General features: G+C 43.0%; 1 protein-coding gene across 1 annotated transcript in view; it reads left to right on the top strand.

Annotated features, from left to right (window-relative positions):
- Window positions 1-19259, top strand: part of robo3 (roundabout, axon guidance receptor, homolog 3 (Drosophila)) — a 151320-nt gene extending 132061 nt beyond the window's left edge. The window contains exons 15-27 of the mRNA XM_071924522.2: window positions 588-712; window positions 1004-1187; window positions 1797-2039; window positions 2769-2808; window positions 2946-3085; window positions 3492-3788; window positions 4353-4500; window positions 5121-5339; window positions 5793-5971; window positions 6520-6627; window positions 7781-7939; window positions 15553-15695; window positions 18315-19259. Of these exons, the coding sequence (XP_071780623.2) occupies window positions 588-712; window positions 1004-1187; window positions 1797-2039; window positions 2769-2808; window positions 2946-3085; window positions 3492-3788; window positions 4353-4500; window positions 5121-5339; window positions 5793-5971; window positions 6520-6627; window positions 7781-7939; window positions 15553-15695; window positions 18315-18326 (1997 nt within the window). The 3' untranslated portion in view covers window positions 18327-19259. The remainder of the gene's footprint in view (window positions 1-587; window positions 713-1003; window positions 1188-1796; window positions 2040-2768; window positions 2809-2945; window positions 3086-3491; window positions 3789-4352; window positions 4501-5120; window positions 5340-5792; window positions 5972-6519; window positions 6628-7780; window positions 7940-15552; window positions 15696-18314) is intronic.
- Window positions 19260-25095: the final 5836 nt, after the last annotated feature.

The following is a 25095-nucleotide window of genomic DNA, read 5'->3' on the forward strand; positions in this document are numbered from 1 at the left end:
GTACAGTTTTTGAAAATGCCAACTCATTAGACTACATTAGTACACATGCATTTCAGTAGTGTCATTTTGGGGTTGATTTTCAACACCAAATTAGATCACCTTCAATTTTGGTTCAATTATATTGATCCCCGTTTTCATTAAATTCAGCTTCATAGTCATTACAGTTTGCTATCTTTGTAGCCGGAGGTCCTCAGGCTGGTCTATATTGGCTGTGCCAAAGTCTAGATTAAAAACAAGATGGCAGCTTTGGCTCAACTTGCCTTAGGAGCTTAGGCAGACCAAAACACTATTATCTTTTAAATCAGTTGTTACAACTCATTTTTATAGACTTGCCTTCAAGTAATGACCCTTTTTAATTTTCTTCACCTCGTTTTTACGGTTTACTTTTATGTTTCTTACCTTGCTTTTATTGCTTTTTCTGTCGATTTTATGTTTTTGGATGTTTTTTTGTTTTTTTTACTCATTTGTAAATTGCTTTGAAACTTTGTTGTTGATGATTATTATGATGATGATGAATATTCTTATTATTATGCCATTCAGTGTGCTGTGTTTTCACTATCAATATGCTCTCTCCCCACCTGTTAAAGTCCCCAGTGCCCCTCCCAGAGCTGTTACAGTGGTTACAGTGAAGCTAAGCAACAGCTCCAGCATCAGCGTCTCCTGGGAGCCGCCACCCAGCGAGATGCAGAACGGCATCATCCAGGAGTACAAGGTAAACAGACCTGAGTCAAGTCAAACTTTATCTGTACTTTAACACATTTCACACACAAGGAAACTCAGTGTGCTTTATAGAAAGGCGGTAATAGCTTAACGCCTACAAAAATAGTACAATCCTGCTATAAAAATACTTATCACAGAGAAACTAAGCGCACAAATATCACATAGAGAACCCTCCCCCTCAAAATGTGCACCTACACTGAATGTACAAAATACAGAAGTGCACAGATGAGGTGAATGAAAAGCCATTACTAACCCGAATCCAACTCTCTGTGTATCCAATCAGGTTTGGTGTGTGGGCAGTGCCAACGACAACCAGACGCGCTACTACATCAACAAGACGGTGGACGGCGAGGTGCTGTCCACGGTGCTGAAAGGCCTGATGCCGGGCGTCCTCTACCAGGTGGAGGTGGCGGCCGTGACCAGCGCCGGGGTCGGAGCTCGCAGTCAGCCGGTGTCCGTCCTCATCAGTGAGTCCAACCTTGAAAACACCAACGAGAGAAATAACGAGTCCAATGAATGGGCCAAGATGCTGATTTACTTAAGAAGAGCATTTTTCTTTTGGGCTGAAACTGCAAAAAAAATTTACTGGGCTGCTGTTTCATGGCTTCATCGCTCAAGATATCTTAGCAATAAAACTTTCAAATTTCTTGAATTGATATGGATAAGATATGGATATGTAAGCATGTTTACTGTTTATGAGACATCCCCTGGTGTTAAACAGTAGTTTTTTTTGCTCATCTCTATCATTTCTCCACTACTTCAGACACATCTAGACTGCCTGTAATCTTTTACTCCTTACATTTTTTCTACCATATGGACACTATTATATCCATGGGTATTATTGGTTGGTTTATTTTTCTCATTCCTGCTGATCCCCAATATATGCAAATGTCCTTTCAGGTAAAGGAACCCTATCACAAGACATAGCAGTAAAGCCTTGCAATGGTAGTCTGAATACAACAGTGGATCAATGAAGAGAATGGCTTAAAAAGTGGAAAATCACCGGTAGTTCCCCTTAATCCCTCCATCTACTCTATCAGTTCTTCATTCTCATACTATCTCCTCCCTTCCCCCAGAGCTGCCAGCTGAACAACCCCTCATGCCAGGCGGTGGCCGCGGTGGCGAAGACGGCGGCGAGGAGAGCAGCGTGAGTCTGGCCGAGCAGATCACCGACGTGGTCAAACAGCCGGCGTTCATCGCGGGCATCGGCGGCGCCTGCTGGGTCATCCTCATGGGCTTCAGCGTCTGGATCTACTGCCGACGCAAAAAGAGGAAGGAGCTGAGCCACTACACTGCCTCCTTCGCTTACACACCGGCAGGTAAGGAGGAATCATGATGACATGAAGGGATATTTCGTTATTCACCCAAGGCTCTTTCATTTTTTGGCGGAGGTCTCGCAAGTCACTGGAAGGAGTGCTAAGATTGTGGTGCGAGGCTTTCCATGGCCACTTCGCATTCAAATGCATTTCTTACTCAAGTGGCAGCTGTCTGAAAATGAACATCTCAAATAGTTACAGTATAATCTTTTCTCATACAGGTAAAATAGTTCTTGATAGTCTCAAGTACTCATCCAATACTTCTACGTCTCCTTATGCTACTTATACATGGGTTTGTACTGTTGTTCACACTGAGTCTATTCACTCAAGCGATGCTGTAGGTAAAAAAGAACAATAACGAGTGTGAGTGTCTTGGTTTAGAGGAGGATAGATTCACATTTTGGGGGCGTTTTCTCCACTATCGCATTGGCTCTTTTGCAACATGCTGGAGCCACATCAAACCTTGTGGACTCCTTCCAGTGAGGAGAAATGAAAAACGTATTCTACGGGAATCAAAAGACCCGATTCCAGATAACAGAAGCATAGTCTAGATTGAACAAAAAGGGAATTATCCTTGCAATCGTAGTTATTTGATGTGCATGTGCCTGTAAGCGAGAATACTCAATGCCTTCCCCAAAAAGGAAAGCTAAGTAGGCCACAGAAGTGTGACATGCATGAGTCAGTTTACTGCAGTACACCCTCCTCATCGTCTTCTCTCGCTGTCTTCTGCAGTTGGTTTCCCACATGGAGAGGCATCGGGACTCAATGGAAGGTAAATATGCCCTGTGTTGATATTATACTATGTGCTATGTACCCTGGCTATCAATAGACCGACTAGACTGATAAGTGAAGGTTAATTTAGATGTTTCTCCATTGGAATCTGAAAGTAATGCCCAAATGTGTCTCTAGGCCTGGCGTGCTGGGAGGCAACATGGGCAACTACCCGTGGTTGGCGGACTCTTGGCCCACCACCAACCTAGTCCACAGCGGTAAAGAGGCCGTCAACTGCTGCACCTCCAAACACGACACAGCTGATAGATACTACAATGGTAGGACACTGCATACTGTCACTAATCAATGGACATATGTTCTTCAGTCAGTTTCAGGAATGGTTCATATTTCGTAATCTTATGCTAGGATAATAGCTGCTGTGGCAGAGCTTTGTCTTTTTTTTATTTACTTCAATTGAAAATTCACTTGGTTATTTCCATTCCAGTTTCATGAGCCGCGGGGCCTTGAATCCACATTGTAGTAGTTCAAAAATACATGAGTCAATGAGAAAGTCTTCAGTCCTGAAGAGCTTGTTGCAGACGCAGGTTTTTGTCTGCCTACAGCGATAAGCAGAAGCATTTATTTCGATGAAACCGAGCTAACGGATTCCTTCCGAAAACAACGCTAAGTGATAAAAAATAAAATAACTTTTCACAATATCCCCTCCCACTCGCTCCATCCTAGAAGCGGGTATCTCCAACTACCTGAATCAGACGGAGAAGTACAGCATGGGGGGCTCCACCGAGGGTCCCATCTACAGCACCATCGACCCCACCAGCGAGGACCTGCACAGCTTCAGCTACGCCCAGCACACCACCACCACTCCTTACGCCTCCACCTCCATCATGCCTTTCACCAGCCAGACGCAGGCGCCGGCCCACAGCGCCGAGCAGCAGGACGACGGACACTGGATCACCCAGCCGGGGCCGTCCGGAGCGCAGTACGCCCAGCCGGACCGCTGCAACGGTGAGGAGACAACCAGTAACTTCTTTTGACCTGCTTTTTTTTATGTCTCGCCCCCATAGTACATGGTATGGAATAATAGAAACTGTAATTGAAACTACTATAACTCCTTAATGCGGAGTTCATATTAATACCGCCCATGTGTTATGTGAAGGCAAGTATGTTGACATAGAAATATTTCCTAACTAATGCATTATTTAGTTTAATGAATGGCCTAATTAGCATAACTGTTATGTTTAATATATCATGGTGATTATGGCAGGACATTAGGCAGCTCAAGTGCCTCTTGTTTAATCAGTTGTTTTTATTATAGGTTTTGCATGTTATGTGACAATTGAAGGATACCAATTGTTGCTGTCTCAGAACTGAGTGTTGCAACAATTAAAGTAACATGGAATTAAATGAAGCACCGTCAAACACAACCCCACTACCACACCCACCCCCTGGATTCGCATTTAATACAGTAAAAAGAAAAAGAAAAAAACAAACAAATTAACAAAATAAATGAATAAATAAATACATATTTACATACAATGGATACCTTCAAGTAAACCTTTGTGTTTCTCTGTGTGTTTTTTGCAGGTAAGCCCAAGCAGAAGGCGATGGGTAAGGCTGTCAAGACGCCGTCTCTGAGCTGGACGGAGCCCCTGCCCCCCCCTCCCTCCTCTGGGGAGCTGGAACAGTGTGGCCAGGACGACCAACCACCAGAACACGAGGACATGGACATAGGGTGAGTCAGGCTCTCCCTCCACGTCTCTCACTCACACACACAGCTCTATAAATGAACATTATCACGTGATTTAGCTGTTTTCCCAACCCTTAAAACACAATTAGCTGTGTTCCTCTTCACCAGGGATTCTTTCAGCCCTCGGAACAAAACTACCATTCACTATCGTTCTCTTAGCAGCGGCCCCACCTAAGCGGAAGCTTCACCCCCTACAGTTTTGCCAGCGGCAATGCCCTCCGACTTGAGTTGAGCCCAAAAGAACAGCTTTAATCTCGGAGTAGCCTCATGACTAGTTGTGTAACACGCAGGATTTTAAGGCATCAGCAAGCAAGCAAGCTGCCCTCGCCAATATCTTTCAAACACACATACAGATGAGACACTATTTTACATATTAGGCATTTAGCTGATGTAGGCAAGGCAACAGAAAATGTGTTTACAAGATAAATAAAAATGTAAGCATTGAATAAAAAACACAAACGATAGCTAAAGAGGAGAAAAGAATGAAATACAAAAGGGTGAAAACACAAAATATCCACCACACTCTCTTTGAAATTACCCAGCATCCTATTTTCTCAATTCTAAACCTTTCTTTCTTTCTTTCCTCTTCATCTTCCTCTCCGCAGCTCGGACGAGGAGTGGTGCCCCCCCCTCCCGGAGAGGACCTACCTGATGGAGGGCTGCGAGGACGGCCCCACTCCTCCCCACAGGGCCAACGCCTCGTCCCCGGCCACCTCCTACAGCCACCAGTCCACCGCCACGCTCACCCCGTCGCCCCACGAGGAGAGCAGGGCCCCCCACGACCTGCCCCGCCTCAACCAGCTGGACGGGCAGCAGCTGTCACGGTACGGCACGGACAGGAAGCACTACAGTGAAGTCATGCTTCAAAAGGAACAAGCTTGTTTGGGGGGAAAGAACGCAGTCTGATATGTCATTTTCATTGCCTGCTGTGCAGAGACATTTTTGTAAATTGTTTTTTTTGTGATCAACCACTTCACACCTACCATTCACATCTACTGTATGCAAGCCTTGGTGATTTCATTCTTGAGCTACACATTGTCTGTTCTTTATTTTTAGCAGTATCTAATTAATAGATAGAACTATAAGTTGTGTTGCTGTGAGAATTTACCTTTGACTCTTTAACTAGGTATCTTCACACCTTAGCTGCAAACTGTCACACAGCCTCCACAGTCCTCTTCGCATATTCATAAACAGCCATACGTCATTGGCACAAATCAGCCTGGATTCCGGTGATTTTTCCCTCTCCAGTAACGTGTTGCTGTCATCTCCCATAGCAGAAGGTTACCCTGCGGTCCGGTGCCAGTTCCCCAGGCGCCGAGCCCACCTCTCACCCAGTCCAACCCCAACCTCTCCGGCCAACAGCATCACGGCTCATCGGAGGTTGGCACGCTGCAGTGCCAAAGTCCTGCCCATCGCTGCCTCCTGCATGAAGACGGCGTCGGCCCCACTACACCCGGTAAAGTGGCACGCAAAGCCGTGCACTCGCACATAGGGCTGGGCGATGTGGGTGAAGTCTCTGTGAAAAATCACACGTTAAATAAAGAAATTAGTGTTCATCCCATTGAACTGAATGGTAATGTTAGGTGTGATGTCAAATAAAACAGAAATTTTCAGATAATATTCGTACCATACCTCATTTTGTTTGAGTTGTTAAAAAAAATGTGCTTGTTATCATCAATTTAGACAGCAGAATTGTGCGTCACTATATCCCAAAATCACCATATCATCACGATATGATTCCACTGAAAGACAACAAAAGATAATATTGAATTATCACCCAGCCCTACTCGCACATATATGCCTGCACTCACACACACACACACACACACACACATTAACAAACAAATAAGGCTGAGGAAGGCGGCCATACACGCTGTGCATCCACAGTAGAATTGTGTTGCATGGACAGCTGCTACAAAAGCCAGCAAACACTCTGTGTCCATTTCTTGTTAATACTGAGAAATGTAGTTTCTGATGGCATTGTTATTCCCTCCCTTCACACAGTGCACGGTCGTCCCTCCCCAGCAGACACATACACTCCCCCCAGCCAAAAATCACGAGTGAAAAAAAAGACGTCCAAGAGTGCGGCGTACAGAAGGGACATGCAAGGAGGTGAGTGTTTGTCAGTCCGTGGTGTTTGATCTCCTCTGGTCGTCCTACACAAAGGGGTGCATGCTCTCTGCCATGCTCGTCTTCCTAGAGTTCATCAGACAGAGGTCTCATTCTTCACTCCAATTTGCTTTTACAAAAGCAGTACCATTTTTAATCACTGACATTTGTTCAGTGACGTGACAAGAAGGGTTTTAAAAAGCTGTTGAACACACAGAGAAGAATTCACCATTAGAGGTAAAAGCATAATTACGCATGACCAAGGCCAGACATTGTTCAGTTATCAAATGTAGCCTGAATGTCTTTGGACATGCAGCACCACTGGAAAAGAGAATGTTATCTACTAAAATTATACAAACACGTAGGGGTAATTCAGAATTTCAGCATGTACACACAGATATTCTGCGACTCATATACACACATATACAATTCTTATGTACAAAGGCAAGATGTAAGGCCAGCATTCCTGCCTGAATGCACGGCACACAGTTTTTCAGTACATTATGTTTAGCAGGTTGTCATCTCCCAAACAGACTGGAATCGATAATCATCAAAAGTTGTACTGCACCATGCAACCTTGAATCTAATTAAACAGAATGTGACTGCGCGTGAATCACTCAATGAAAGCCCATCATTTTAACAAGGAATAACGCTCAAGTCAAAAAGTCATTGTTAATTTAAATATGTCCTTGTTTTGTAAAGGAAAGCGATGCTATAACTAGTCTCTTGGGTCAATTATGCATGGGAAAACAGACAACAAAATACTCTCACTGTTCTTATGTGCCTGTTATCTAAAAGAATCCGGAGACTAAAAATAGCCTGAGTGCGTCCGATGAAAAAGGCAGTAACAGTCAACAGAACACAAAGGATGCTGGAAGTGTATCTTGTGAGGAACACAAGTTTGGATGGATTCAGGCACACGCAGTTGAGCCAAGGAAGCTCTCGAGCCATTGGAAACACTCTTTGGATCAGGGCTTTTGCAGTAACCTTCACCGTTTATCTGCAAATACACATATACATTTGCTTTATTGTTTTTTTCCCCCCTTCATCTAACCTTCTGTTTCCGATCCTCACCTTTCTCTCTCAGCTGGCATCATTCCCATTCTTCCATGTGCGGTTTCTCATCAACCGTTTGGTCCACCTCTTTTCTGTTCAGACCTGCCCCCGCCTCCGGAGCCGCCCCCGGAGGACGGCAGGTTGCAGGGCCCCCCGGGGTGCGTGGAGGCCGGCCATGTGGCTGCTGGAGCTCTGTCCTCCCTGGAGAAGAGGGAACACAGCCACCAAAGGAAGGGCTCAGGACCGAGACAGACTGACAGTAAGATGAAGTTTCCGTTTTCCGCAGAGCGTCATAATAATTTGATTTAGGGTTTGCAGAATCACATTTGTGAAATGCAATGTCACTCCTTGTTGAAATGTGAAATGTACGCTGGCCTAGACAGGCAAAGTGTGCTGCAGCAAAGGAACACATTAACCAAACGCACAACAAATACAACAATGCACTGGAACAAAGGAACACGCTACATTAACCAAACGCACAACAAATACCCACAACGGAAATGACTTAAATTGCGGTCGGACCTCATAAGAGGATTGACCAAATTGTGGAAATGTTTGCTATGATCAATCAAGCAGTGGAGACCGTCACTATTAAAGCAAGCGGCCGAAACCACAGGTGAATTTTGAAGCCAATACGGAAGTAGCAGCAGGCGGCAATTCCTCTAACATCCGCTAGGGGGCGGCTCCAAAAAGACTCCAAACCCGGCCCAACTCCATGTAAGTCAATGGGACCACAACCCAACTTCTCACTCAAAATATAACGTCAATACATTTTTTCAACAAGAGGTTATGGTCTCAGTAGCTAATTTCACTTCTTCTAATGTGTGTCCAAATGGCGATTTTCAAAATAATTGCGTCATTAACGGGATATAACGTTATAAAAACTGGGTTGTATTCCGAGTGATTGACAGGTCGCCTGTCCAGTGATCGATAGGTCGCCGATTACGGGCCAATAGCAGACGGAGCTGCGGCTCTGTGAACGACCCTCAGCCTCGCTTTGGCTGCTCTGGCTCCAAAAAATGTCAGCATGGCGGCGCTCGTAAACCCAATCTCCAGCCTTGAAAACGTCCCTTCAGAAACCAATGGGTGACGTCACACTCACTGCGTCCATCTGTTTTTACAGTCTATGTATTGAAGTTGTAAGATAAAAGTTAAGAGTTAATGCAGTTAGGCTACTATACTATACATATATTATGTAGGATTAGTTTGGGACATTTGGGATCATTAGGCAATAACATTAGATTTTTGTCTGCGTTAAATGAAAAGCAATCTATTGGAACCTGCTCTCATCAGGTGTGTCCAATTATATTATGACAAACAGGCGCACAGTATGTCTATAGTCCACATTAACTTCTAAGATTTTATTATACAATATTCATTATTGTCATTTATTTAGCTTTGATTAAGCATTAGTTGAAGTAGCTATTATTAATTTAAGAATTTAAGCAGACAAATTAAATCAAATGTTTATTCTACTGCTTAATAACAATTTCTCCCTTAAGGACATGGACCAGTATCAGATGATCTCTCAGAAGCAGAGCTCAGCTGTAGATACTTTGAAGAGGGAACCATATTTGAAATGATGCTGGAATTCTTCAGAGAAAACCACAATATTACAATGTTTTTGCAGACATTTACTTCCAAATTAAGAGGTTTGACACGGAGGACCAGTTTCTCTCCGATAGCCAGTGTGCGTTCGGCCATTAGTGAAGAATTGAGAGGACCGGGCCAACACTTTGGATATCGAACAGTGTCTCAAACATTACAGCAAATGTACGGTCTCACTATGAAAAGAGATACAGCCACGCAACTTCTGTCAGAGACGGACAGAGGAGTGGTGCAGCGGTCTACACGGAGGTTTGTTTACCACTCTCCTGGGCCAAATCACATCTGGCAGGTGGACGGCTATGATAAACTAAAACCTTATGGTCTGGCAATCCACGGCTGCATCGACGGTTTCTCCAGAAAGATCATGTGGCTGAAGTGTGGCGTCGCCAACAATGATCCGTGGGTTATTGCAAGAAACTACATGGAGTGCGTGGCTGAATGCGGAACCCATCCAATGCACATTCAGACAGACTGTGGCACTGAGAATGGTGTCATGGCCGCCGTGCACTCTGCGCTGAGGTCAGGAGATTCTGATGATTTTGCCGGAGCCTCAAGCCTCATTTATGGCTCTTCAACTTCCAATCAGAGAATGGAGAGCTGGTGGTCCTTACTGAGAAAAACAAGGTAGGTTCTGTTTTTTGTAATCTCTTCTCATAAACTTAAAATATACGTATATATAAATATATTCATTATAATTCTAAGATATAATTATATCATTCTGGGTGGACTTTCACTGGAATTTGACCTATATTGCCCAATATCTGAGAAGATAACCAGTGAAAGTGCACCTATGTATTTTCGGATATAGTAAGGGGAGCATGATAATTATTTTTTTCTTTGAAACATGAAGACCTGGACCCCAGTGGACTCCAATGGACCTCACATTCCACGCTATACTCATGTTTTCTGAGATTGAATCCCTGACTGAAGATCTGTTATCAGCTTTTATTGGATAAACAGGCAGAATAACTACAATTTTGAATGGCAAATAATGTTCAAACCTGAATATGACATCTGAGCAGCATAAGATATGAAATGTTGATTGTCAGTGACATGATTTAGCTCAAGAGGTGTACTTACTTTTGCACATAATATTTTTCATTTATTTCAATTTTCTAACTTCATAAAAAAGATATAGAATTTTCTTATTACTTTAGTGTCATAGAAAACAGAAAATTGGAACATTGGAAAGGTCTCAGACAAAAAAATTTTTGTAGCCCAACAAATTGTGCAAAAACAAACTTTCACAGCACTGTAATTGACATTTAAAACATTTTTACTGTCAGACATTCTTAATTGAAAGGTTTTAGTCGAAGATTGTAACATTTATCTTTTTAACTTTAGGGCCCAATTTTGGATGGATCTCTTCAGTGACCTGAAGGAAAAGAAACACTTCAACGGGAGCCACGCACATCAGTGTTTGGTTCGCTTCGTTTTTTTGGATGTCTTAACCAGAGACCTCGAAGAATGCAGGAGGATGTGGAACACACACACCATTCAACTGGTTCGCCAGTCCTGCTGGCCGCCAGGGAACCCAGAGGCCATGTACAACTTCCCACACAGGTACGCATCTGTTACACCTTTTCAACAGGACTCAGGTCAGTGCTTTAAAGTGGAGATATTACTTTAACTGATTTAGTAGTGGCCAAACCCAGGTGAACTCATGATATCCCCTTTAAACTGAAATAGGAAACTTGGACTATATTGAAAGATTCAAACAAGAAATGTATTATTTGACTCCTAGGTTTCACGGAAGACAGTGTGGCACTACAGCGGTCCCAGAAACCCTGCAGCACTTCGAGGTCACCCTGCCGCCCCTTAGTGCTTCCTGTGGAGATGCAGCTCTTCAAGCTCGGTTTGAGGAAATACAGAGACAGAGGGGGCTACGCATGCAAGTCAACTGGGCTAGTGCTGTGGAAAATTACATACTAATAAAATGCATCTCTGGTCTGTAAATGAGCCCTAAAATTATTATTATTATTGATTAGAATAGCCGACAACTGATTTAGTATTGGCCAAACCCAGGAGAATTCATGATGCCAAAATGCAAGGCCTCTTTGAACTTCTCATAACTGGCTGCCAAAGGTAAGTGCAATGAGTTTTCACAGGTCTTTGCGATTGGGAAGCGGGACATTGATGCTGGGCTGGGGTGGGAGTGCATTAAGCCCAGTTCCCAACATGAGGATGTCGGCGAGGGAAGGCGCTGAATTGTCCTCTGAAAGTCAAAGAGAAATGTTAAAGTTAGGGCAAAAATAAAGTTTTGTATGGGTTTAGAGATGAAAATGAGCACCACCGAATAGCAAAAAGTATGCAATGAATTCCATGTAAATAAAAATGATGCCAAATACCACTTCTTTGTGCCTACACTGTATTTGCCTACCTGAATGACTGCTTCCATACTTTTTCATATAACTTGTGGCAGATGTTACATACAATTGTTTTAAACTTGTGTGGTGTTCCCTAAGTTACAACACTCCTACACCATACAGCTCACACATCCAAGCACTGCTTACACTACTGATACTACTGACTAACACACTCATTTTTATTTGATTAAGTTTTGTTTAAACTTTATTTAGCCTGCCATTTCATATGTGGTCTGCCATTTTTGTCACAATTCTGAGCCAGTTCGTGACAAAATGGGGGCTGGTCTAAAGGTTAGTTGAGGTTACTTAGGATTGGTTCACTCTTAGTTTAGTATGTGCATTTGTTGGTTGGTTTTTGCCCTTCCTGTTTGGTCCCTGTTCGATCTTGGTCACCTTTTCCCTTTCCCTCTGTGAAGAGCGATTGTTTGGATAGGAGAGAACGTTGGTTGATTGGGTTTGAAAAGTTCCTTTAAGGTCTTTGTAAGTGGAGTCTGTTAGGTGTGTGTTTTATCAGTTTAGTGTGCATTAACTTGGTTGGGGTATCCACTATAGCTATTCTCCCTTGGTAGGCATAGCAACGTTACTCTTCAGAGTTTCGTTGAGTTTGTTGTTTTTGTGCGGTGTTAGTGATTAGAGCGTTGCTCAGGAGTATGTCCGTGTGTAAAGGAGGTGAAAGGATTGTGTAGCCTCACTGTCCCAGTGGATATCTGGTATATAAGAACCCGCCACGAAGCCGCACGAAGACTAAGGGTTGAGTTAGTGTTTAGTTAGGCAGATAGAGGGGATCTTTAAAATGTTCTTTGTGGTGGTTTCCTGCAACTTTGTTGGTGCGCACAATTGACTTGTTTTTTCTTAGGTTTGTAATTGGATTGCTATGGCAAAAATAGTTGGAAGTTTATTCAGTGTCCCTCAGAAAGCCTGCTTGAGACGTGCACCAAAGATCAATTATTAAAGATTGCTGAATATTATGATGTTGAGGTTGGTGGTAAACGATTGAAGGAGCGTGTGAAGGCCATTCTGAAGGCTAACTTGATGCAGTCAGGAGTTCTTACTGTGCAGGAAATAGGCCAGCCTGTTATATAACTCCAGCTGCATTATCTTCTGGTTGAAGTTTTGAACAGCACAAAGAACTTTTAATGATACAATTAGAACATGAGAAAATTAAAAGGGAACAGCAAGTTGAACTAGAAAAACTGAAGCAAAGAAACGAGTTGGCAAAACCTGATTTGCAACAGTCTAGGCTCAATCTCATTAAAGAGGGAAAGTTGTCAGCTGTTAGCTTCTCATTTTGACATATTTAAGAACATGCAGCTGTTGCCAAAATTCAGTTCAGTCAGGTCCAGACACTTTTTCTCTTTGTTTGAGCGAATAGCTGACTCGAGAGATTGGCCAGACAAAGAGCGCACCTTGATGTTGCAATGTGTGTTGACAGGTAAAGCGCAGGAAGCTTATGCTGCTTTAAATCCAGAGGAGAGAAAGGAATATGTAAAAGTTAAAGCTGCAGTCTTAAAAGCATACAAGTTGGTTCCGGAGGCTTATAGACAGCGGCTCCGCAATAGGAAAAAAGATGAGAAACAGACCCATGTAGAGTGTGTGCATGACTTAATTTCCCAGTTTAGATGTTGGTGCTCCGCGTCAGATGTTGCCACATTTCAGGGTCTTTGTGATCTTATTATACTGGAACAATTTAAAACCTCAGTACCAGATTGTATTGCTACTTATGTCAATGAGTGTTAAGTAAAAACACCTCAGCAGGCTGCAGTTTTGGTCGATGAGTAGATTTTCTGACTTTGCTAAGAAAACTGTTTTCCTGGACAGTCAGATCATTTTTCCAAAGAAAAAACAGGTCCACATGTGAGAGCTGATGGAGGTGTAAAATCCCCAAATCCATCAAAATTATATTATTTGCACTTTGTAATGACATTTTTAATTTGTTGTTTACATTCTAGCAAGTCAGTGCCATTGCTAGAAAGATTTGTGGCTCAGAAATAAAAATAATTCTACACAGTCATACTTTGTTGTCTTATATTTTAGATATTGTCCCATCCCTATCTTGTATATAAATAAAAATGTTAAAACTTCTATTTTCTGCATGAAAAAGTTACATAGTGCAGCTTCTGCTATCATAGATTAAGAAGTTGTTACCTCAAGGAGTGAATTTTTCACATCTTCATCTGTGATGTCCTCGATCAACGTCTCAAGGGACCGTTCTGTGCCAATGAGGTAGTCAAAGAGGTTCCTTGAAACACAGCAGGGCCCTGGACCACCATGGACTATGGAGATGGCAATCATTCTCCCCAAGTGGAAATATTCATCATCAGCTGCCACTAGAAAAAAGTCCAATAAAAATATTGTAAGACACGGCCAAATTGTGAATCCAATGTCACAACAACAACAAGTACCTGCACTGTTGAAAGTGAGGTATCTATCTTGCTTATTCTTTCTTTTCGCATGGCTCCTTCCCACACATTGTTACAGCTGATATTGAATCTGCAGCAGGAGTTCTTCTTTATTTGCTGAAAGACTGGACACTGCCTCTGCAGCTGTCAGTCCATCAGCACTGCATTAAAACAGAATCACAGGCAAAGCGTGACTATACATGTTACTTCATGCTTAAAGAGTAAATAAACCCCAAACCCAAATCTGTGTAAAGCCTGGTGCCAGGTGATGTCACCATCTGTTGTACTCTATAGAGGTGAGATGACCTGGCACCAAAGATCAGCCAATGGCAGATGGCCATTTCATTAGCATGCTTATACCATTAGATGTCCTATACCTTGACTGTTTGTTTCCTTTGTGGCTTCTTAGGGCGATTCTTCCCCAATGCCCTCCTCTCCTGAATCTGATCCTGGCAGGTTGAAGATGCTGTAATACACACACACACACACACAACTTTAACTTGTAACAGCGAAACCTAAACATAGAGACCTTATTAGCTAACTTTCAATGTTACTTGTCTGTGGCTCAATGGATTTGAGTCTCCACAGCTGTGACAGTAAGACGGACGCTCCGCTAACCGTATGCTGCAAAATGGGACGATCTATGAGAAAAACCTGAATAAATGAAACACAAATTTTGCTCTAAGACTGTTTTAGCAAACTATGGTTTTACTTACGTTTACTTATGTTTTAATTTATGTTCTTACATCGTTATTGCAGTAAAACAAACACTAATTTGGAACCTTACTGTAATATCGCTGTCAGCATGAAAGCATGAAACGTGGGTGAATAAAAACAAAAAAAAAATCAAACTATCGCCCAGTGGTCCAACTGCAATTTAAGTCATTTCTCTTGTGGGTTTTTGTTGTCATTTGGTTAATGTAGTGTTCCTTTGTCGCAGTGAGCTTTGTATTTGCCGCGTGCGTCAATGTATGACCAATTGCCTGTCTCAGCCACTGTAGAAATGGGATGATAAGGCAGCTCTTGTATGTTCCACAGAAATAGAGTAAAATATAGTTATCCTGTGGTAGCCATCGTCAAAGCTGCCCCATCCTCCATCAAACGAAATGTTGCCAGATCATCCCTTTTTCCTTCAGCCAGCTGAAATATGAACAAACCTCTAACATTGCAGCATCGCTGCTGAAGCGTAGCGTGTACTTTAAGGCTAAATTTCTTCTTATGAAAATGGCTGGTGGGGGTTGAGGGGGTGAAGAGGTTCAGCCATCATCGGCGAGTCCAGCTTTCTCTGGACGGAGTGCTCGATCGCTGCGGTTTAGGAGACAGTTTAAAATGGAACTTCTGCAGTTCGTACATCTGTCCAAATTAACATTCAGCTTCACAATTCTCATCTAATCTAACCCCATTCCCCATCCCAATACAATGGTGTGCTGCCTTTCACCAGTCCACCAAAGGGCATCGATTTTAACCCTATCTTCTTTCCCCTATCCTTCCCTCACCAGATGAAGAGTTAATGCCGTACGGCGGAAAGGCCGGTTACCTCTCCAGGAGTCAGATGTCCAGTAACTGCTCCACCACAGGAAGCTCCTCATCCAGAGGCTCCACGGGCTCCCGAGGGCTCAACTCGGCCAGGAAACACAACGAGGTGGGATACGGCACCCGCCCGCTAATTGACGCTAATGATCTTGTAATGTCAGTAAGGCTTTACGGTTGGAAAATGCTCTCTTTTGACCTCAAACGGTTTAAATAATACATGCCTGCGGCTATTTACGAGCATGGGAACGCAGACTTGTGGCGAGACGACCGGTCCTGCCATCAAGAGGTTCATGTGATTTACTAATATCTACATATCATCTCTTCCGCTCCATAAAACACACATAACTTTGTGTGTGCAGGCGCATACGCAAAGCTTCCCCATTCCCACAGCAGCCAGCCCCGCTCGCAGACACGCACGCATACAGATCTGCCATTACCGTCTACTCGGAATGGGCTTTACAGTACGGAACAATGTTAAGCGCGCACGCCCGCTGCTCTTTCCCCCTCTGGATTGCACTTCTGAGGGCACACTTCGCCGTGTGAGCGCTCCTTTAAGTGCACCCCCCGCAGGCTCCCCCGCGAGGAACTGCCGATGTCTTTTATGGCGGAACAAGCTGCGCCAAGCGAACGGAAAGCTCTGCGGGTTCGCGTGCTATCGGAGCAGCAGCCACAAACACTGTGTTTGACATGGCGTCCCTCGGCGCAACTGTAGGTACACCGCCTTACCAACACAGTGCAGTATCCTGAGCCAAAAGGATGGCTGGGAAGTTGTGGAAAGGCTTTACCAGAGTCAGAATCAACACAGAATCTGTTAATTCATCAAGTGGAATAAGGATACAAGAATTTGTCTGTAGAGGAACATCAAAATAAGACAAAGGAGGACCTCACATATAGTGCAAGGTGTTGAAGTGGTGTATGGTGGTTTAATCAACCAATACTGTTTCCCATAGGAAAGTTGCCCAATATGAGTAATCCAATAGATGTATGTAATACTGGAAATTACATGGAATTAAGTCAGGCAACGTAAGCGTGGGTTTATGACAAAACGGCAGATTTAAACGGTGTGATGAATGAAACTGGATACTGCAGCGGCTTTGATGTGCTGTTCTCGAGCGCTGTAGCCTGCAACTTTAATGATGTAACTTGAGGCTTCGCCATAAAGATCTGCGGGGAGAAAAAGAGAAAGGATGGCCCTGTCACGGGTCAGTCCACTTTGACCCGAACACACATCTAACATGGGAATGTGGCAAAGCAACTTGTAAAAGTGACACGCACACAATTGCTCTTTTCACTTACTTTTAACACACACACACACACACACACACAGAGAGAGCTCCCTTGTCTCCCGTGCTCTGCAGGTCACCCCCCCGTGGAGCAGTAAGGAACACCTCACCCGCCCCTAACTGACCCCAAGTGACCCTTCCTGCCCTTTTCGCGCCTCACCAGGAACATGAAAGCGTGACCTCCTTGGCAATAAAGTTCCGGGTGTTTCCACAGGAAGCCTGGATTGGGTTACCCCTCTTCCTGTGGTGCCGCTGACCGCTATCTTTCCCCCTTGACCGACTTGGTCAGTCCTGGGGCGGGGTGGGGGGTGGGGGGTGGGGGGGTGTTATCCTCTGGCCCGTTACGTATGTGGCCACCTCTAATCTTAGGCTGGGGACGCATTACATGTCTGAACCGACTATGAAAAGACTGGACATCACACACTTAATGACTGACATTGGCTTAGAGGAACACCCACTTGATAGCCAGTCGGATCCAGGGAACACACACTTTACAGCCAATTGGATTTGGGGAAGACACACTTGACGACCTGTTAGATTTGGGGAATACACACTACTCGAGTTCTCACGACATGCAATCCCCCCGATCTTGCAAAAACACAAACTCTCACGCTTCTACAATACACAACCAAAACAAACATGGAGGTGGAGCATTTCTCTTTCCCTACTTCCTTCCTTCTCCGTGGTTGACCAGCTCACGCTATAGGAGGAATTCCTACAGATTTGAGTTGTAAAAATCGAACATGTTTGACATAATAGTGATGTTCCCGACTGGATTGAGACGCTTATTAAAGTCCTGAAACCTCACTCAATATTTTGTGATTGGCCCAGAATCAGTGCAACCTTTTAAATCAGTTGCAATGCCAAATCGTGGCTAGAATCAGCCTGAAATTATTGCAGGCTGTCCCCATCTTATTGCACTTACACGTATTTCTTAGCCTTCCTACTGTCTCAATACAGTAAAAATCCTAAACGAGTGGACTGACTGTTAGAGAAGTGGGCTTAAGATCGGAAGATCGGGGGTTTGAATTTCTGGAAGGGTTAGGGTTAGAAAATCTGAGCAGGGAAAGTGAGAAATCCTGCCTAACCCTCAACAATTACTATCCATGTGCTTTTGAGCAATGCCTTCAGTTCCCAGGTGTGAGCAAATATATGAATATGGAGCAGGGTGGTGCTGAAAGAACAACAAAATGAGGATGAGTAAACGCTAAAATATCTTTGGTTGACAGGTAGATACTCCCACTGTCCTTGGTTTAGATTAAGGGCGGTTGGCTGAAATGAGCTGACAACTGCCTTAGTTATCAAAATAAAGCGCTTCCAGTGTTTCATCGGTATTCAGTACATCAAGTACATCAAGTTTTGTACTTAAGCTGTTCTGTTTTTTTGGAATTTATTTTCGTAGGTTTGGATGTTTATTGACATTTGGTTGTTTCCTCTCTTTTCAGGAAATGAGATAAGGACGCCAATGGTTCCAAGTGGAGACAAGTGTACAAGTGGAAACTCGGCATACCTTCGATGCCTCCATCGTCTTTCCACCATGGATGCAACGACCTGAACAAAAAAAGGAGAGAAAAAGTTTTAGGTTTCAGGATACCGGACTCCGTTTCATCGCTGTGAAAGAACAAAGGACTTCTCATCTTGTTTTTTGGTATTACTATGATTATTTATGAGCTATCAAGTTCTCGCTCCTCTTCCTTATTTGTAAATACCTATCTCTGTACTGTTCTTTTGTGGGCTCTGGATACAGGGAAAGAGACGTATATTGTATTTATGACGATAAAAAAAATACACAAATGTAAAAAAAAACCACAACAACAAAAGGTCCGTTATTATAAAAAGCTCATGTCTTCTTGAATGTGCCAACTTCTTTTTTTGTTTAGTTTTTTTTGGGGGGGTCAAAATGTATACTTTTGGAAAAAAGCATTAACTGCTGTTGCACTCTCTTGTTGTCATGGCAAAACAACAGAAAATATGAAGCACAAAGTGCGTCCGTCGGTCGAGCGGGACGGTCGGAAAAGCCAAAACGAGCGGGGTTCTCGCTCCTGGACGGACGCCTCGGCCTGAGCGCTCCCCCCCCCCCGCCTCCCCACCCCCCAGCCCCTCCGCTGGGATCCCTGCACCCATGTAGTCCGCTAAGAATGTCATTCTTTTTCTACCTTTTCTTTGGTTTCTCTGCAGAGACATGTCGTTGGTGTGCCAGCAGACAGACAGACAGGCTTTATAAAAGTTTGATTGTAACCCCCGCCCCCAACTCCCCCCCCCCCCCCCCCCCCAACCCCCCGCTCCCTTCCTTCCTCTCCGCTCCCCTTGTTCATTTGAGGGACTGTTTGCTGCAATTGTGCGATAAAATTTGCATATTCTCTTTCCAAAAAAAAGAAAAAAAAACTACTTCTGTGGACTAACTTTTTTGTACTCTTGTTGTTTTGTAAAAGTACAATAAAATACATTTGCTGAACTATGTTTTAAAGCCTGCGCTCATTCCTTTGCAACAGGTTTCCAGGAAGCGTCCGCTAGCACTAATTGAATAATTGCATCCCACTTATTGTTCTATTAGACTCTCACCCTTCCTAGACAACGCCAGCTACAAACAATCTATATTTTTATAGCACTCCATCAAAACACAATTAAAAAGCGCTTTACCAAGGAGCAAAAAAACAACATAAAATCAACAGCGAAAGCAATGAACGCAAGGTAAACAACAAAGTAATAAGAGTAAACCATGAAATGGAGGTTGAAAACAAACTGTATGCACTCTTATGCTAGCATAAACTCCTGAGACAAACTTTCAATACCAACTTTTAATACTTTCAGAGTCTAAACTTCTGTAAGCCTTCAAACCCCTACTATTTTCTCCAGGCAGACCTAAATACAAAAAAAAAAAAAAAAGCGGCTTAGCTGAAGTTATGTTTGCTTCTTTCTCTCTTAATGCCTCATTCTACCTCCAACTTCACAGTGCATTCCACCTGGGTGAGTGCTGTACGCGCCGAGGAGCGTGAAATTGCTGAGGCCTTCTAGTCTGGAAGCGCAACACACACACTCCCCTCCTGCTGTCCACCTGAGACAAGGCATGCATTACCCTACGGTGCTCTACAGATGCACACTGTGTCATGGCATACACAAACTCACTCACTCGCCAGCTCACACACACACACACACACACACACGCGCACGCGCACGCGCACACACACAGGAGTAGCCTTGGGTGTGTTTCTTTTTCGTTGCCCTGTGATGAACTGAGAGAGCAACATGATAAGATGCTGCTGCACAGCTTTGTTGTAGTCTGCACCCTGAATAGAGAAGGATGAAAGAGAAAAAGAGAGAGAGAGAGAGAGAGAGAGAGTTGACAGGAGGGTGTAAACAGAAAACCTTGTTAAGAAGTGCAGAACGTAGAAAGAACCTGATGAATGTATTAAGGTTGGACCAACTTGGGTTTTGAGAGCTGATGCTATAGGGGGAATTCAGCATAAGTGGGACATGGTTTGCATTTCTAACTTCTGTTACATCTATCAACCTCTATCCAACACACCAGCCCAACACATGATACATTTCTGAATTCCTCAACATGTTGCCTAACCAAATAAGAGGGATCCATGTTGTCATCATATTTACAGAAGGCATGACATTCATTTGTGTACAGTGTGCCCAAAGCCAAATTTCATTCAGCATTTACCAAAGCGGGACAACAGGTTAGATAAAGTGGGACTGATGAATTCTATACTGTAATTCAAGTCCTGATTGTAGGCTACCCCAAATATGAATATATATATGAATTAATACACAAGGGTAAACTATGAATGTGTTAATATGTTAATAATGCACACAGCCTAGAGGGAACATTAGTTCTGAATGCTTTCCTGATATCACTTAGGGCTTCCAAATTGATTTCTAGCAATTTTTTCTCGATCTTTGCTCTCCATTATAAAGATAAAATCACTCAGATCAATTGGATTAGATTAAGGTATGGCAAGTGCCACACCTTGGCCTATCCAATTGACACCCATGTATAATGAGGACCTGGGTAATATCAAGTTGCATTAGACCATCTTGCTACTGATGGGCTAAAGGGTCAGGCCTGATTTAAAATAACAGCACTACAAGAACCAGAACCTTGTCTAGTTTAAGTACAGGTGGTCCCATAATGTAAATTTCTCATCTCCATTGCAAAAGCCTAAAAGAATGTCCCACTTTATCCAAAACATGCTGTCCCACTTCACCTAGATGGGTCTGTGGGGACAACTCAAAAAAAGACAAAAATAAAATAAAAATTCAAACATATTTTCTTTATTTTGATGCACCAGTATTATGCACTTTCATAACAAATAATAATGAGAGTCATGCATACTTATGTGGAATCTGATCAAAATGTTTAATTAGAATCAATTCAGGTTAAGGGCTCAATTCTATCAAAGCTCAATTCTACTACTGCATCAAACAAACTGCATCATATCCATCATATCAGAGGTGGCCTACACCGATTGGCTGATATTGTCCCCATATATCAGCAAACTAATATATCAGTCTAATCCTAGAATGTATTAAAAGTGAAGGAAGTTCATGCATGTGTGGAAAACAAAGATATGGAATCTTTGCTGGTGAAACTGATGGAAAGTGGGTGAAGCAAAGTCCAATTCTTTGACCTTGAGATTTTTCGCCCAAGAGAGAGAGAGAGAGAGAGAGAGAGAGAGAAAGAATTATAATTTGGTTGGTGCGCTCTCACAGCACCAATTTATAAAAGGGATATTTAATAAGCCAGTGACTGCAGGAGCAGATAAGCTGTGTGACTGTAAAATGAGATATTGATGCGACTCTCCTGCAAAGTGCCAAAACACTTGAGCCAATAGATGTATGATAAGCTGTTTGCTTGTACTGTAAGTTTAGGTAGTAGTCCAGAGTGACCTCACTATATCCAAAAGACAACCAAGAACCCCTTCCTTATCTTCAGTCCATCAATTCATTTCATTAATGGGACAATGTGCTACTAAATGATTACCATCTATTCACTTGTGGTTTAATTCAATTGATTACGGCCGAAAGATAGAAACTGGACGGTTTTTGACAAGCTTCATTTTCTCTTCTCAAAGAACTAAGAACTACTTATCACACACTCACTGAATGGGCTTTTTGGGACTTTCATTTCCTAGAGCTGCAGTAATCCAAGAGGGTCGTATGAGGTCAGAAACAAAATGTAGTTGAGGTCTTTGAGATCTCTGCTATGATCATAGGGTTTCAGAGGAAATATGGAAATTCCAGTGATTTCAACTTTAAGTGAATATCCTGGTTATGCTGCTTAAGGCCCTCCAAAAGCAAAAAAAACATAGTTATGCTCCAACCCATTTCAATATTTTCCCATCTAAGCATTTTCTGTCTTGGCATCGTTTTCACATAATATCTCCTTGTGGGTAAGCATAAAGAATACACTGCATATTATCACAATTAGCAGGATCTCAGCTGCCGTTTGACTTATAACACCGACGAGCCTGCGGAATTAAAAAACAAACAAGTGCAAAGGACAACAGATAAGACGCAGGAAGATTTACGCCACTGACCTTCTACAGCGTGACCCAACACCCCCCCCTACCCTTTCCATGCCCCCATCCTTCCCTCCCTCCCTCCATCTCTCCATCTCTCCATCCCTCCGTTCTTTTCTCTCTCTCTCTCCCCGAGCCATAAATCACCTAGCTCATTCATTAGGCCAATGTCAGGGCGGGAACGCCCACCAGGGCAGAAGCCAGAGAGGCGATGGTCTGACAGAGAAAGGAGGGAGAGACAGAGGGAGAAAAGGGAGGATGAAAAGGAGGGGATGGCGTCATTTAGACCCCTGTTCCCCCATTCCAAAAATGCAACACGCCAATTTCCATGTTAATTTGCCCGGCGACAGGGGAGATGGATGCTTGTGACTTTTTGGCTGATGTGATGCATACATAGAGGGTCCGAAATGAAGCCATTATGTAGGATAGAACATAAAAGATTTGTTGGCAAAGAAAGTAGACAATGAGGCAATGTTATGAAACGGTCAATATTTCACTTTATGAGAACATTTACATATGCCGATTTAAGATAATGGCCTGTCAACCAACAATATTTGCCACTTTATCTGTAGTAATGCACTAGAAATTAAGGCTAAGTGTAGAGAGAGTGTAGAGATGTAAGAGAGAGTGTTTGCATGTGTGTGTGTGTGTGTGTGTGTGTTGAGGTGGGTTAACTAGCCCTGTGTTGACGGACATGGCAATATTGAAACAGATCACCCATATGGGTGCCATTGATTTCCAGTTAATAGAATGATTGCCACTTTAACATGCAACACCACCGTTAACCGCTGCTGTCAGTCAATGGGAAAACATAGCTGGCACTTGAACAGCCGCCTTGATGATATTAGAAATGATCTTGGACAGACAGATACACTGTCATTTTACTTTGGAGACAGCCCAGTTCCTGGAGTGACAGTTTGAGTCGATAAAAATAATTGATCATCTCAACATGCTTTGACTGTATACGTTTTGGTGTCTTGGCTTTGAAAATGTATATTTTGCATATTGCTTTTCCAATATTGTTTCTGACATTTTTCGCTCATTAGTGGTTCAAGCCCTAGGGCTGAACTACTATTGTTTTGCTACTGATTTATTATTTTATATTCTATTTGTGTGCTTATATTCTATTTGTCTTTTTTCCCTTGCTGAATCCTATTATTTTTGCTGCTGCAAAACTAACCTCATTTCCCCACAGGGATCAATAGAGTGTAATCTTATTTTACAAACAGTCATGCCAATAAATGAATTGGATTGAACTGAGTGGCTGGGGGTTTGAGTTGTGACAATTTGTGGATTTAAAGGCAATCCTGCAAAACTGGTTAATGATTTAACACTGAAAAGTTACACAAAAGCTGCACCAAGTTGTAAGTACAAGTGGTAAAATGGGTCTGGTTTTATGAGCAGGGTCAAGTCGCATGTTGTTGGGCTTTGTCAGAATAGATAGAAATATTGTGTTATGTATATAATAAGCCAAAGGCCAGTTGATAACACTGACTCACTGCTGCCAGACTGCTGCTCAGCCTCCTCTCTGAATAGTAATTATCCATTTGGTAAAGTAACTACAGGAAGGTCATAAATCACACACACGCATAAAGTGTATGTGTGTGTGTGTGTGTGTGTGTGTGTGTGTGGTTTCAGGCCATGTCTTAATATGGGTCATTGGTTTACTGACATACTATATAAAGCTGGTATTTTGGCATAGACCAAACTCTGTGATGCACAAATCCCTGTAGGGCAGTTCTTTGTGTGTGTGTGTGTGTGTGTGTGTGTGTGTGGTGCTTATGAAAAGAAGACCTACAGTCCAGCGTGATCCAACATTACGTGCAGCTCTATAATGTGTGGTCTAGGCCTGTCAGAGAGTGTGTGTTGTGTGAATGTGTTGCACAGTGGAGCTGGGAGCTTGGTGTATGAAGCATATGGCCTTAGTGAATGAGCCAGATGAAGGATAATCCCTTTGGCAGTCCGGTACGCACACACACACACACACACACACACACACACACACACACACACACACAGTCCAGTGCTGTTAGGATTGCTGCATTGCATATGGATTGGTGATGCAGCACATATGATAATTTAATAAAGACTAAGGCTTGATCTAGGACACTGAAGCTCATACGGCTGTTTTCTTCTTAATTTTTCTTCCCTTTTTTCAACCCCTTGTCGCTTATTGTTTGACTGTATGAAATGATGTTTCTATTCTTCTAAATATTGTTTAGAGTTCCCAGAGTTTGCTGTTTGCTGATTTAAACCAGTACAGATTCCTCAGCTGGGAAAGGGCCTTCCACAACTGATGACCTCTGTACAAGATCTGAGAGACTTATCTGAGACTGAGATTGAAATGTTTTTGTACAGAAACAAAGCACGCTTCTCTTTTGAAAACAGAAAAAAAAAGAACAGTAGAAAATAGAAAAAGCTACAGCTTCACATTTCTACTTTCAAACCCACTGGTTTCTGGTACCTTGCACCTTATAAATGGAACAGACAGCAAAGCGCTTGTCAGCTCACCATGCCTCGTCTCATTTGCACATTCCTTTGCAGACCACAGCAACCAAGATACAAGAGTCGAGAGTGGACCACACAACTTTTCATCCATAATACTCACACGACTCAGGTAAACTCTGACTGAAGTATCTAGAAGTGGATAATGCTGAGTGTCCATGTAGAAAGCATCTGCTGTAGAGTCTGTAAGCAG

This window comes from Centroberyx gerrardi, chromosome 11, assembly GCF_048128805.1.
Source record: "Centroberyx gerrardi isolate f3 chromosome 11, fCenGer3.hap1.cur.20231027, whole genome shotgun sequence".
In the NCBI taxonomy this organism is placed as follows: Eukaryota; Metazoa; Chordata; class Actinopteri; order Beryciformes; family Berycidae; genus Centroberyx; species Centroberyx gerrardi.